The sequence below is a fragment of the Opisthocomus hoazin genome, chromosome 9 (assembly GCF_030867145.1).
Source record: "Opisthocomus hoazin isolate bOpiHoa1 chromosome 9, bOpiHoa1.hap1, whole genome shotgun sequence".
NCBI lineage: Eukaryota > Metazoa > Chordata > Aves > Opisthocomiformes > Opisthocomidae > Opisthocomus > Opisthocomus hoazin.
Window position 1 is genome coordinate 8063537 of NC_134422.1, and position 13333 is coordinate 8076869.

The following is a 13333-nucleotide window of genomic DNA, read 5'->3' on the forward strand; positions in this document are numbered from 1 at the left end:
TCTTTCCTCTTTCCTAGTTTGAAAAGGAAAGACAGCATGATATACGTTCTTTCTTTTCTCCAAAACCCTCCACTGAGAAGAAACGCAAAATATTTTCTGGTAATGAATCATCACATAATGATTCGGAATCATCTGAAGTCACAAAAGAAGAGGGTGCAGAGAAGAGCAATGGAAACCTGGGTTCCCCAGGAATATGTGATGTGGATACAATTGGTCATGAAAGTACCTGTGAACCTGAAGCTAAAAGAGCAAGAAGCATAAGTGGATCTACTCCAGTCAACTCCAGTAAGCAAAAGAAAAAATCTTTGACTGGAATAAAGCCCTCTTTGTTTTCAGAAAAAAACAATGAAGTCCGTCCTTGTGACTTAAATACTTCAAGCAAAAGTGCAGCTTTAAATAAAGTTTGGCACTGTAGTGTTTGCACTTACAGTAATAATGAATTGCTCCCTTACTGTGAAATGTGCAATTGCCCTCAAAGCAGTAATGGTAAGTAATGTGTGCTCCAAAGAAAAAGATGCATTTTTTGTTTCAGTTATGATTAGCTTCAGAAAATACAGGTTTTTTTAATACATGAATATACACAAATCCAGGTAAAATATGAAGAATGGTGTCGTTACATACACAGATACCCATTAAGTGATCCTTCTTAATTTTGCTTTCCCCGAGGATCTTTTACATGATTCTAATTTGAAACAAATGGAAAATGTAGATAATTGTTAACAGGAAATAAATTCTGCGAGGAAGAATATATGCTCAGTTTTCTTTGCAGCAAATGTAGTTCTCCTTTTCCTTGAGGTTTACGGTTATTCTGAATCCAATTAAATGCCATACTTTTTCTTTACTTCTCAAAACTAGACTGTGTGGTAGAGATGTTTTAGAAGCTTGGGTGTTGTGTATTTGTCATGAGAGACATGTACTGGAAAATATGGCATTTCTTGCTCCAACAGGTCAGAGTAGATGTCTTCTATTAAATTTCTTTGATCTATCTGGAAACTTAATAAAATATTTTTATAAATCTATCCCCATATTTGCCATTTCAATTGCAAAGGAGGGGATAAGGTTCTTTTCCATTCTGGGTTTTTTTGATGTTATTTAACTCTCTGTGCTTGTCCACATAAGGACAACTTCTGAATTTCGCAGTTAGAGATCAATGCCTGGAAAACTGCTTTGTGTGTTCAGGGTATACAACAATGTTATGTAATATAGAATTGCAAACTGCATTACTTATTGCATATATTTTGATATTAAGCTGGGTGCATGAAATTGCATAAATGGAAAACTTTGTTCCAGCTGTTTATTCTCCTAATATTAAGTTAGCTCTAGTTTCATAAGTGGTTGCACCATAGTAGTATTAGAGAATAAAATGCAGTTTCTTTGGATTTCAATTATAGTCCTGTCTCCAGATGTGTATTGATTAGGTACCTGTTTGTACTGGTAATATAAATAATAGATTTTCTTGTTTCTTCATCTGTAGTTGAGAGAAATGGTGAATCTCCCTGGAGCCAAACTGAGGAAGGTGTGTCAAAGGACTCCAGAAGAAATGAGGAGACAGCAGAGCGCAGTGCTGAAGACAGAAGAGAAGTTTTGGGGGAAATGGTGACCCAGCAATCTGTTGAAATCAGCAAACTGGAAACTGCTGAAGCTGAAAATGAAGACAGTGAAAAAAGGTGTGGAGAAGGTAACGTGGGACTCCTATGAAAGAAAGATTATATCCCATTGTGAAACTGTATGAAATGCCTCTGGTGTGAAAAATAACTTTTAAATAAAAACCTGCACGTTGGAAAGATAGACGGAAGTACATGCACTAGCACAAGACTTTCTCATTTTAGCCCGACATGCTTGTTGAATTTTGATGGTGGAGAAACCCACCCTTTCCATACAACTCCTGAAGCAATACAGAGGTTTTGGCTGACTTAAGGACTATGTCAGACTAGGAGCTGCGAACCTGTATAGTTTTATTGAAACTTATGATGGCGTTTACTTGTGTTCAGAACAGCCATAGGCAAAACAGGTGATAGATAATTCAGGAGAAACAGAAAAACAAAATACACAAATATTTTACTAGCTTACTGCTTGAACTGTGTATCTTATTATGCTGTTCTGGGATTAGATACATGTATGATATTTTTAAAGCCTGAGTAGACTGAATGAAATGAATGAAGAAAAAAAACCTTTTTAATGTCAACATTTTTTCTGCTTCTAGGAGATGTAGATAAATTGGACATGTTTCCAATATATGACGGGCTTATGTTCTGTGCAAGCAGGAATACTGATAGAATTCACCTCTATACAAAGGTAGACCTGAAATATGTATGTTTATTATAATTTTAAAATTACAGAGTAAAATGTTGTCCTATGAAATGTGTATATATACTTTTATTTGTTATATCTTACATAAAAAGACCAGTATTTTTTATTAGCTGAAATGTACAAAAATTAGGTAGTTTATCATTCTAGTTCTTTTTCTCAGCGGAACTAAGTAGTAATTCCCTAGATATACAACTTCTAACGCTTAGCTTAGTTTGCAAAAATGGGGCTGATACACTAGATGCACGCTGTACATCTCTGCATCTGTTAGAAATGCAAATGGTAGTTGTTTAAGATTCTTTTTTTTAATAGAACAACATTCTAAATTAAAATAAAAATGACAGTGAATCCTGACAGACTAAGTAAGTGAATAAAAGATTGTCATCACATTTTCAGAAAGCTGGACATTGGTGCTGTGTGTAGATCAGTGGCTTCCTGAATAAAACACATTATCATTAATCTGCAGTGGTAATGGGGGTACAGAAACTAGCAGTTGATAATTTTCCGGGTCATTTTTCAAGGGAGAGTCAGGACTTTCCAATCCCTTCTTTCAAGGGATGGAAAAGTTCACTGGGAAGATTTCTTCAAAGCTGCTGAATGAGTCAGGGTATTCAGGTAAAAAAAAGCAAAAGCATAACAACTAACTGAGGGCAAGTCTTTCAGATAATACTTTTTTATTAGACTAACTGATGCAGCTGGGAAAAAGTCACAGTGTCCTCTTGTATCACAAAAGTTGTTTAATATACTTAAAATGTACACTGCTTCCTAGCTTCACACTTTTTAATCAAAGATGCATTTTGGATGGTATTTGGGCAACTGTGTATTGGTCTGGGTTGGTTTTGTCTTGGATTATAGTTTCATTATGCCAGATATTACACAAAATCTGTCTGCGGAACCGTGAGACACTGGGGAATTCTGCTTTGATTTCTTCTCTCGAATGTTTGTGAATCATCAACAAGTTCCTGGGTCATGCGTATGCACTGGGACAACTTGTTCCTTAAAACTTGAGTGGAGGAGAACTTGTTCAGACTTTTTTTTAAAAAAAAAAAGTATAATAAACAATGCTTTAGCTAAGATTCTGATTTTAAATTGTAATGAAGCGACGTTCTCCAGTCTGCAATCATGCATTTCCCTTGGAAATTCAGTCAAGAGGATGATAATTTCAATTTCTTAATCGAAGACAGTTTGTGTTGAATTATTTGCAACGAAAAAAATTCAGGTATATTCAGAGCTAAAATTTTCACCCTGTTGAGTTTTAGATATATTAATGTGAATCATGTTTGTTGTATCTGTGGTGTTATCATACATATTGTTTATTTCTGGCAAAATCTTACCTTGAGGTACTAAATTTATTAGGAAGCGAGGATAACTCACTTGAAACAGATAAATTTGTTTTTCTAGATTGTGCTGCATTGCATCTGTAAACAAAACTGTTTGCTTGTCTAGGATGGTGAACCACTGAATCATAATTTCATTCCATTGGACATACAGCTGGATAACTGGGAGGATTTACCAGAGACTTTCCAGCATAAACGAAATCGTTCATCGGTAAGAACAAATTCTACTGGCACAGTAATATAATATTTAATATGGAGTGCTTTGACTTTTTTTTTTTAATAAATGCGGAACACTTCCAGGCCTTGGGATCTAGGCACAGTTTCATCAATGCAAGCAGATCTTATAAATGTTGATGTGAATATTAATTATGCAGTCTGTTACTTTGGCAAATTATCATGCCTCCTGTTAACATTTTGGTCGATGGAATCAACCAGGCATCATTTAATTTCTCATTTACAGGATTAGTAACTAACATTCATAAGTCAACAAAACAGCATTGTAAAGGTTATGAATTAAACGGGGCGCATTATGAATAGGGATGTGCTAGCTTGTATCAGAGCTGCAGTTCTGAGCAGGCCTCCACTCTCACTTCTTCCTTTGGTCTTCTAACAGTTTTCAAAGCAGTGCTGGGCACAGCTCCACTGAGACATGTGGCTTCGGTTAGTTTGGTACTAAAGGTCACGTTCATAATAGTGTTTGAGGAGAGCGTGAACACTGTAGACCCAAGTACTCGAGTAAGGAAATACAGAATTTAAATTGGATGTGCAATACTATCTGCTTAACATAATTTTCTTAACAGTTTTCTCCATTTAAAGAAAAATATAATTTGGAAAATCAGATCCTATCGTGTAGGAGCAAAACTGATTCTTTTTGGTAGGTTATTCAGCAAGGTTGGAACTTAAACTCTAAGACAGATACCTGACTGATTCAATACCAGTCGTGAAGCAGCTGATGAGTGGGCAACACAGATGTTGCCAGAGGACTTCAAGGCTATTTGCTAGACTGAAAAGACAAGGTCAGAATCCCATGTTTGTGGGCAGGGCGTGACGCTGCCTCATGGACCTTCCTGGCCCTGAGCCTTCTCCTCTGGATTAGAAGATCCAAGTTAGTTAATGCTCCCAGAAAGAATCAAGGAAATACCTCTTGTTTCTGTTTAATAATCTGCCATTTCATTGACTTCTTTCTTGCTGCTCTAACTCAGAGGAAGTCACGCTCATTTGTACATCTTACATTTGTCATGTAAAAATACTCTAAGGAGAAAAAGAGAATCCTTGCTATCTTGTAATCTTGAAGTATGGAAGTTTGTTCTGGGATAAAGCTGAAGTCGCAGTTCAGTCCCTACTGCACAATGTATTTATTCTTCCTACAGTCCGTGTCCAGAAACAGCGTGATACTGACTGCTGTGGGTAGTCAGTGAGAAAAGAGTGGGAAAACGGAATGGAACAAACCCCAGAATCCAAGCCGCTTGTTCAGTTGCCATGTTGTTGCTCCCATTTATTTTCTGTTGTAGAGATGAGGGTGGGATGAAATAATTTCTCCCCTACACACATCCTAAAGCAAGCAGCCATGTTATAAATTCCAAATTCCTATGTAGGGACAGTTTTTCCTTCACTGCCTCACTGTCCTGTGGTTATAGTTATTAAGGAATCAACTGATCACACCAATCAATTAAACCAGTCAGTTTACAGCATCAAACTGTTGGATGTTTTTTTGAGGCTTCCCAGTCTGTAAAAAAAATACTAGATTCAGTACCAGAAATGAAGTTGTTCTGAGCCTCTTTATTTTATTACACTTTCAAATTCTAGATGCAAAATAAGGAAAGGTGATCAATGTTACACTATGGTCTCGATTTCCTTTCTGGAATACTCTGTCAAACAGTTCATCAGTGCTTCCACAGGGTCCTGTGGTGATGTCAATTTGAGATTACGGTGAAAGATGGTGAACTGGAGGTTAAACTGCTCACAACTGTTACCCTTTGAATGTTTTGATGGTAAAGCATGTCTCTACTTGCTAGTCAGATCTTTGTGTGCTGCACTGAAATGCCGCAGAAAAGAGGATGGCAGTATTGCCATAAAAACAGGTGCATGGTTAAGATAAGGTGGTGATCTGATTTCCCATGTCATTAATTGCTAATTTACTATAATAACTTTTATTATGTATGTTTTTCTGACACTTTATTATTGTAAAGGAATATTATAACCTCAAAGCAAGTACGTCAGTGATTCTGTTAAAATTCTATACTTTGGAATACTTGTGGGAGAAATACCTAGTTGAATTGAAGAGGTCTTCCAATTTACCTGTAGCTAGGCCTTCCACATGGATGTTAGGGGCTGTAACACTTGATCCAGTGTTAAACCTGTATCTGTCAGAAGGTTAGAGGAAAGAAGAGTGCTCCATAAAGCCAATTATACATGCCCTTGAAGTAATGGGAGCGACCTTCCCTTTTCTGGGAGGCTTGGTGCGACATGAGAATGGCTGCTTTAAGGAGAAAACTCAGACAAAATTCTGTATTTCCCATCAGTAAAGCCTTGCTTGCACAAGAATGGTTTACCTGAGGCTTTATCAAGAGAGCCTTCTGCTGTCACTGTACCTTAGATCCGTAAAGAGCATTTCTGGCCTTATTTTTTACCTTTGGACCAACACACCTATCGTAGCAAACCCAGTATTTTAGACAGTGCCAAAGCTGTTGGAGTTCTTCAGCAGGTGAGGGTGGGGGGTTAAAGCTTGTGTGAAAAAGGACTTGAAGGGACTCTCTCTGATAACACTGTTTTCATCCAGTTTTGAATGTATTAATTCATAGCACTCTTTCACTGTAATTAAATAGTTCTGTAGACTGCCTGTCACGCTGCTGACAGTAGCATTCTCTACCAGATACTGAGGTTCGTGAAAGAATGGAGTCATCTAACAGCAATGAAACAGAAGATTGTCAGAAAGAGCGGTCAGATATTTAGTAGTCCGATTCACGCTGCAGAGGAGTTGTCTAAAAAGCAGTCAGTGGTCAGCAGCACAAAAAGGTACGTGGGCTTTAATTTTTCTTCCTCTTACTAATTGCTGCAGGAAGTTTGATGTGTTGAATGTAACCTGGTGTGGAATGATGCTGAGACTAAGCTGGTTGTTTGGTGATTGCTTGCCACGCAGTGACAGACGTTGGCAGCCAAGCTTGTTGGTAAATCTGTCAGAGTGGAAGCAACTGCTTCCCTGTCCGGCACTGTGCTGCCTTGAGCAGCTGCTCTGGCTTTGCTGTGCTGCGTGCTTTAACATCTGGAACTCACCAGAGATTTCTGAGGAAAAACCATGACCTCAGGGACTCGAAAGACAAGTAAGGTCAAAAAATCTCGTTGTTTGTCCCCCTGTAGTAGCAGGACTAAATCATTAGTTGCAATCAATCATCTAACGCTTTATTCATGACTCACAGCCTACTCCAGCCCTTCCTGACACTCATTTTTTTCTTTAAGCAGTTCTATTCTCTGGGGATGACATTTCTCGAAACTATTGTTTCCCTTACTGGGAAGACTCACTGAAAATGGATAGTGTATAATCCTTGTTAAAATCTAAATGTACCTTTTTTCCACTTTCTTTCCTTTTTCTGATACGCTGTCTTCCCTGACAGACATCGGCAGCTTCAGTGCTGTCATTGCTTTCCACAAGACTTCTCATGCATACAGGTTAACTCACCAAGGTGCCGTGCAAACTCTCCAAAACTTTGTTATTCCTCAGTCCCTACTGTTAAATTCTGCAGGGTGACACTGTTTTGGCTGTAGGTAAGAATTCAAGTGAGTAAATAGAGTTTGTAATTCCAGTAACACAAGGAGAACCAGCAGGTAGTAAGAGTTGCTTAACCTGTTGCTGGATTGTATCCTTCCATAACATGTAGGAAAGATCTAACTGTGAACTGTGTTAGAAAATCCTCTGTAACCTACAGCAGCCTGCTAAGGTCGTGTATAGGGTTTGGCACGTGTGTGGTACAGAGAGGTGCACCTGTGAGAAGTTGGCTGAATGGTGGTTTTTGGAAGAATGATCAGAGTGAAGCGATTTTAAGAGTTTTACTTGAGACCAGTGGTGTTTTGCATGTTTTCACATGAAAATAAAGGGAGCAAGGAGTCCTCCAGAGCTCGTCAAGCTTCCTGTGTTAGTGACAGCATCAGCGAGACTTCACCGAACGGGACCAAAATGGCTCTCCGACTTCACTGTCAGGCAATATCAAATTGGATTCATTTTCATGTTGTTGTGTACAAACCCACCTGCCTGCTGGTGAGAGCCGAGTCTGGTTTTAGGAAAAGGGATCTTACGTAATATGGAAGCACTGTGGTGAAGTATGTTTTCCCAAACTTTATTTATTTCGGGGACCTAATAAATGCTTATAAATATCTGAAGGGTGGGTGTCAGGAGGACGGGGCCAGACTCTCTTCAGTGGTGCCCAGCGACAGGACAAGGGGCAATGGGCACAAACTGAAGCATGGGCAGTTCCAGCTGAACATGAGGAAGAACTTCTTCCCTCTGAGGGTGACGGAGCCCTGGAACAGGCTGCCCAGGGAGGTGGTGGAGTCTCCTTCGCTGGTGATATTCAAGACCCGCCTGGACAAGGTCCTGTGCAGCCTGCTGTAGGTGACCCTGCTTTGCCGAGGGGGTTGGACTAGATGACCCACAGAGGTCCCTTCCAACCCCTACCAGTCTGTGATTCTGTGATTTCTCATCCGGGAAGTGAGGAATGTTTTAAGTGACCATGCCGTACCAGCCGTCTGGCCGCAGCCAGGAGTGACTGTGCTTTGAGGGAGATTGTTGCCTTTGTTGTACATTGACAGAATTGTGAATTACTTCAGGTACGTGACCAAGGAGGATGTAGCAGCAGCCTCGCTCAGCAAAGCTGGCAGCAGCGGGGGAAGCGTTCGCCTCATCTCCAAAGAAAGGGGGGGTTGTCCGAAGGACGAGACTGCTTCTGTTGAACAATCAGGTCATTCCACAAAGTAAGTTCATTAATGCAATAATGTGATTAAGCTATTTTGCCACAGATTTGTCTATGATAGCAAAAATTATTTCCTAGGAGTATTTACCTTGCCAAAGTACAGTGTTTGGATAAGAAACTTGCTGTGGTGCTAATGAGTTATATTTTGTTCTTCTAACAATTCAAATTACATCTGTTGTCTGCTGATATAGCCGCTAATTAAGTGAGTCTGATTAAAATGAAACAAGGAAACAGTTACGTGATTCGGTTAAGGAAAAAAGAACGTTAGCTCAGGCCTGCTGGTGAGGCCAACAGCAAATTGGGAGCACCAAATTTTCTTCCATTCTGCCTCAAAATTTAGAAAAAAGGAGAAAGAACATGAAAAATCTAGACAGAAAATGCCCTTTCAAAAAGCTTTGTTAAACAAGCACAGTGTATCCTGCCTGGGGATGAGCCGTGTTCAGAGTAAAAAATCGATAGGTAGCTCTGAAGGTTGCGCGGAGAAACCAGGATGGTTCCTTTGACTTTTGACTTCTGTTAAAGAACGGGCTGAACCGTTTTACATTTATGTGTACATGCCTGATAGAAGCCACCATTTCCTTGTAAGTACAGCATTATTTCAGCTAATAATTCCGTGTACACATGTAGATGTAGTAAGATGTGCAAAAGAAAAACCTGTCTGTTATATTGTCAAATTTTGTTTAGATGGAAATGTAAACTAAGTAGATGATTTGCATTGTGCAGGTATCAATCTGAGCAAGATATTATTTCAACTAAAATTGGTATTTCGGAGCATCAAAGATATCTAATGGAAATATACAGTGCATAAAAACACTCTACTGAATTGTGTTGCTGGGCATCTCCTTTATTAACGGCTGTGCTTCGGGCTCTGCAAACAGGTTGCTTTCAGACAACGGAAAAGGTCCGTCGGTTCTTCCTTCAGCCCCGGCTGAAGCGGGAGGCTGCTCCCAGTCCGAAGGCTGCTCCCCGTCCAAAGGCTACTTGCAAGCCCTGGACAGCCAGGGGAACCCACTCTGCCTCAGCTGTCAGCAGCCAACAGCTCGGCTCGACCCAGGCTGCCCGGCCCGGGCTTGGGACACGCGATTCTGCTCTCACGCCTGCCAGGAGGACTTCTCGATTCGCTCCAGTCAGAGCTACCTCAGGACTAAAGTGTTTGAAATTGAACACGGCGTGTGCCAGTTTTGTAAGCAGAATGCCCAGGAGCTTTATCTCAGCGTCAGAGATGCACCAAAGGGTCAGCGTAAGAAACTTCTGGAGAGTTCTTGGATGTCTCAGCTCCCCCTTGGGCAGGTAACAGTGCTGGTTTTTAAGCAGTAACAGCTAATTTCTGTATTCCTGTAGCAGACAGTGCAGAGAAATTCAGAATGACGTTCTTGCAGGTTGAAGATCAAAAGTTAACCTAGCACCAACAACAGAAGAAAAAACCAAATCTTGAGCACAAAACCCCCCCGTGTCTTCTGACACATTTTTCATGGCTGAACTCAGATTCCTTAGGGATGTGAATATTGCAGCCAGATTTACTTGAAACACACTTCATGAACAAACTTTATGGTTATGAAACAATTTAAGAATGGATGTAGTCTAGCAGTACTGGGTTATTCCTGCTTTGCAGAATATTTGGTAGGAGCGTAACAGAAGCCTGTTGCCACAGCTCCTCTCAGTACCACCTCCGAATGCATTGCAGCTACCACCATCCCTCCATGGCTGTGACTGCTTCTTCGCCGACTCCAAGGCAATGGAGCAGAGAGGGAGCCCATTCCTATGTAAAGTGGTGTTTTTATTCAGAAACTAAAATACTAGTTTCAAGTTACGTTGGGGGGGGTTTAGATTAGATATTAGGAAAAATTTTCTTTACTGAAAGAGTGGTCAGGCCAGGCTGCCCAGGGAGTCCCCATCCCTGGAGGGGTTCAAAAAATGTGTAGATGTGGCACTTCGGGATATGGTTTACCAGGCATGGTGGGGTTGGGTGGATGGTTGGACTTGATGATCTTAGAGGTCTTTTCCAACCTATAGTTCTATGATTTTATGTTTCTATTCTTTTCTTTACTGCTGCAAAACTGAAATTCTGCTTCAGAAGTTACTGGTTCTAAATTGTTTAATTGAATTCTGCGGACACCCATTTAAACTTGCAATAGAATCATTTACCATCATTTACCATCACTGGTCGTATGCATGAGATCAGCTTTGTTGCTTCCACCTTTTGATCAGGTGGTGCTCATCCAGCGGGCTGAGAGAAGTCTTGTGGAGCGGAGGTTTCTTAGACCCCGCTGAGTGCACGTGATGCTTTATTGCATTTAATTTGCCTTTTTTCAAGCTGACATAGGGCTTTATCACCTGGGGCTTCTCATTGCTCCTTACTACAATTCCCAGTTTCTTGATCAAAAACTTAAATGATAGGCACCTAGTTAGAGTCTTTCATTTTTGTGATGGGACCATAGCTGTTGTGCTCTTTTTATTTGTGTATATTTAACATGTACATGTTGATAAAATGTCATTGAAGATAACTTATGTACCAGAAGACTGAACCTTTCGTTCTGTTTTTCTGTGATCCACCGCACTGTGCTTCAGCGCGCTGCAGGCTCGGTGAAAATACGCCAAGTGCAGTTACAGCTCTGTGCTTGTCCAGTGGGAGTAACAGATGCTAACGCTGCCTTCCTTTCTCTTGACGAGAACTATGAGCAGCTAATTCCCCGAGTTATTTTCCTGTTCTTACAGCAGAGCACATGTGTAGTTGAGAAGAGGTATCTAACGCTTCCACTGTCGCCTCCTTTGTTTGCTGCAGCTGAACGACATCATAACCAACCCGACAGAAGGCCAGTTCTGGCAGGTCGACCACATCAAGCCCGTCTACAGCGGAGGAGGACAGTGCTCCCTGGAGAACCTTCAGACGCTGTGCACGGTCTGCCACCGAGAGGTCAGTGCGGGACAGCTGGGGGCCCTTGCCCTCCCACGCGGAAGCGCTGCGCACGTCCGCAGGGCGGTAGTGCCACCCCGGAGGGATTTCGGGCGCAGGGACCCCAGGGGTAGGGTAGCCCGAGGCTGGGCCCAGCGCAGGCTGCTGAGCACCATGCTCCAGGCCTGATGCCCTCGTGCTGGAACCTCCCTGTCCTACGGGAAGGCCCTGGGGAGTGCCAATGCTCCAGGCTGCTGCTGGGTTCCTCCCCAACGGGGCTGAGGAAAGGTAGCGTTAAACTGTTACAGGTTTCCTCAGGATTTGGGAAAATGTCACCTTAATAAAAATTTTGCATTTTATTGTGGTGTTTACTGCAAAATTAGACTGAAGTTAACTGTGGGCTAATGCTTTCCATGGAGCTTGCTGTTGCCAAGTAACAGCACTTACTGAACAGCCCTGTCTTTCTCCTTTGCAGAGGACCGCAAAACAGGCCAAGGAGAGAAGCCAGATGAAGAGACGTTCTCTAGCTACAAAGTACGGCTGTGATATCACAAAATTTTTTGTGAAGATGTAAAATGCAAAATATCTTCAGTTACATTATAGCTCAGAAACCACTGTAGTTCCAGTTTTCCTCATGCACCGACTTAAAAAAAAAAAATCTTTGTCATCTGTTATGATGCTGATAGAGGGAGGAAAATCCAGAATTAAAACCAAGAAATCATTTCTAACAGTGATTCTCGGAGGGCCTTGGGTGAGGGCATCCGAGGTACTTGATCGTGGTTATATTTTTATGACCCTGTGGTTTAAAGCTACATTTCTGTGTGTAATCTGAATGCAATTTTGAAGCATTGCTATTTTCAGAGCTGCAAGAATTTGAGGCAGTTCCTTTAGTCTTACAGGGTTCAGCTGCACTGGGGACATTACAGACCAGTCAAATAGCTTTGGTGAAATTCTTTGTTCACATATCAAAATTACCGGAGAAAATACAGGCTCTGATCTCTATTATGACAAAAATAGTGTAAAACTGAGTGATGTATCTCTTCTAAAACTGTCTCATACCTACCAAATGTATTAATGGCAGCCCTGGGAATGCTCTGATCAGCCATGAAGGGCCTGCTGTTGGCACCAGGCCTGATTTGTAGGACACTGGGATTTAGAATTAATGGCTACTGAAATCTGGTTTTACTTAAACCAGCCTGTATTTAAAGCTTATTTGTGATAAGGAACAATAAATGTTACCAATTATCTTATAACAGTTCCTAGAAACTACCTTTGATATTTGCACTCTCCTTGACAAGATGGCAGAGGCTGGTTATTTTGGACTCTTTATGTGGCTTTCTTTGCAGTTACTTTAAATAAATACATTTCTCTCTTCCTGGTGTTTTTGGGGCTTTTTTTATGCTTTCTCAGTCTCCCCCCACCCCTTGAATGCCATAAGGCAGCAATAAGTTCATAAAGCACATCTGTCCACTACACATCTTTTTCTGAAAGTGCATGACTGCAATTTCAAGTACATCTAGTTAAAGGAAGCTGAAAAGCTTTCTAGGTTATCCTTATGGGGAAAATTCTTAAAAGTCTTAAACATTCTCTTTTCTCAGTTAGAGATTTAAGACACGGTACTGCTGTGAGTGCACCATTTTCTACAGAGTGAAACTAACTGGAGTTTTCCAGCGAAGACACCTTTAGGTAACGAACTGCCCCAGAAACATGTTACCTGCTGTTTGTGTTCTCTGAGTACAACTGAAGGAATCACCTCTTCAGCAGCTTAAAAGAGCCTGATAATGAAGTGAGAGATTTTCCAGCTTATACAGCCTGTAGAAGAGACCACAGGT

The 13333-nt window shown here is 41.0% G+C and overlaps 1 protein-coding gene across 9 annotated transcripts in view; it reads left to right on the top strand.

Annotated features, from left to right (window-relative positions):
* The window catches only part of ZRANB3 (zinc finger RANBP2-type containing 3), a 54943-nt gene extending 42067 nt beyond the window's left edge, over nt 1-12876 (top strand). For 7 of the 9 annotated variants that reach the window (XM_075430597.1, XM_075430599.1, XM_075430593.1 and 4 more), the window contains 9 exons: nt 18-486; nt 1475-1678; nt 2204-2295; nt 3754-3855; nt 6517-6659; nt 8466-8609; nt 9487-9898; nt 11391-11522; nt 11977-12876. In XM_075430597.1, coding sequence (XP_075286712.1) covers nt 18-486; nt 1475-1678; nt 2204-2295; nt 3754-3855; nt 6517-6659; nt 8466-8609; nt 9487-9898; nt 11391-11522; nt 11977-12075 — 1797 coding nt within the window. In that variant the 3' untranslated portion in view covers nt 12076-12876. The other 2 variants (XM_075430596.1, XM_075430601.1) reach the window with 2 other exon arrangements.
* Nucleotides 12877-13333: the final 457 nt, after the last annotated feature.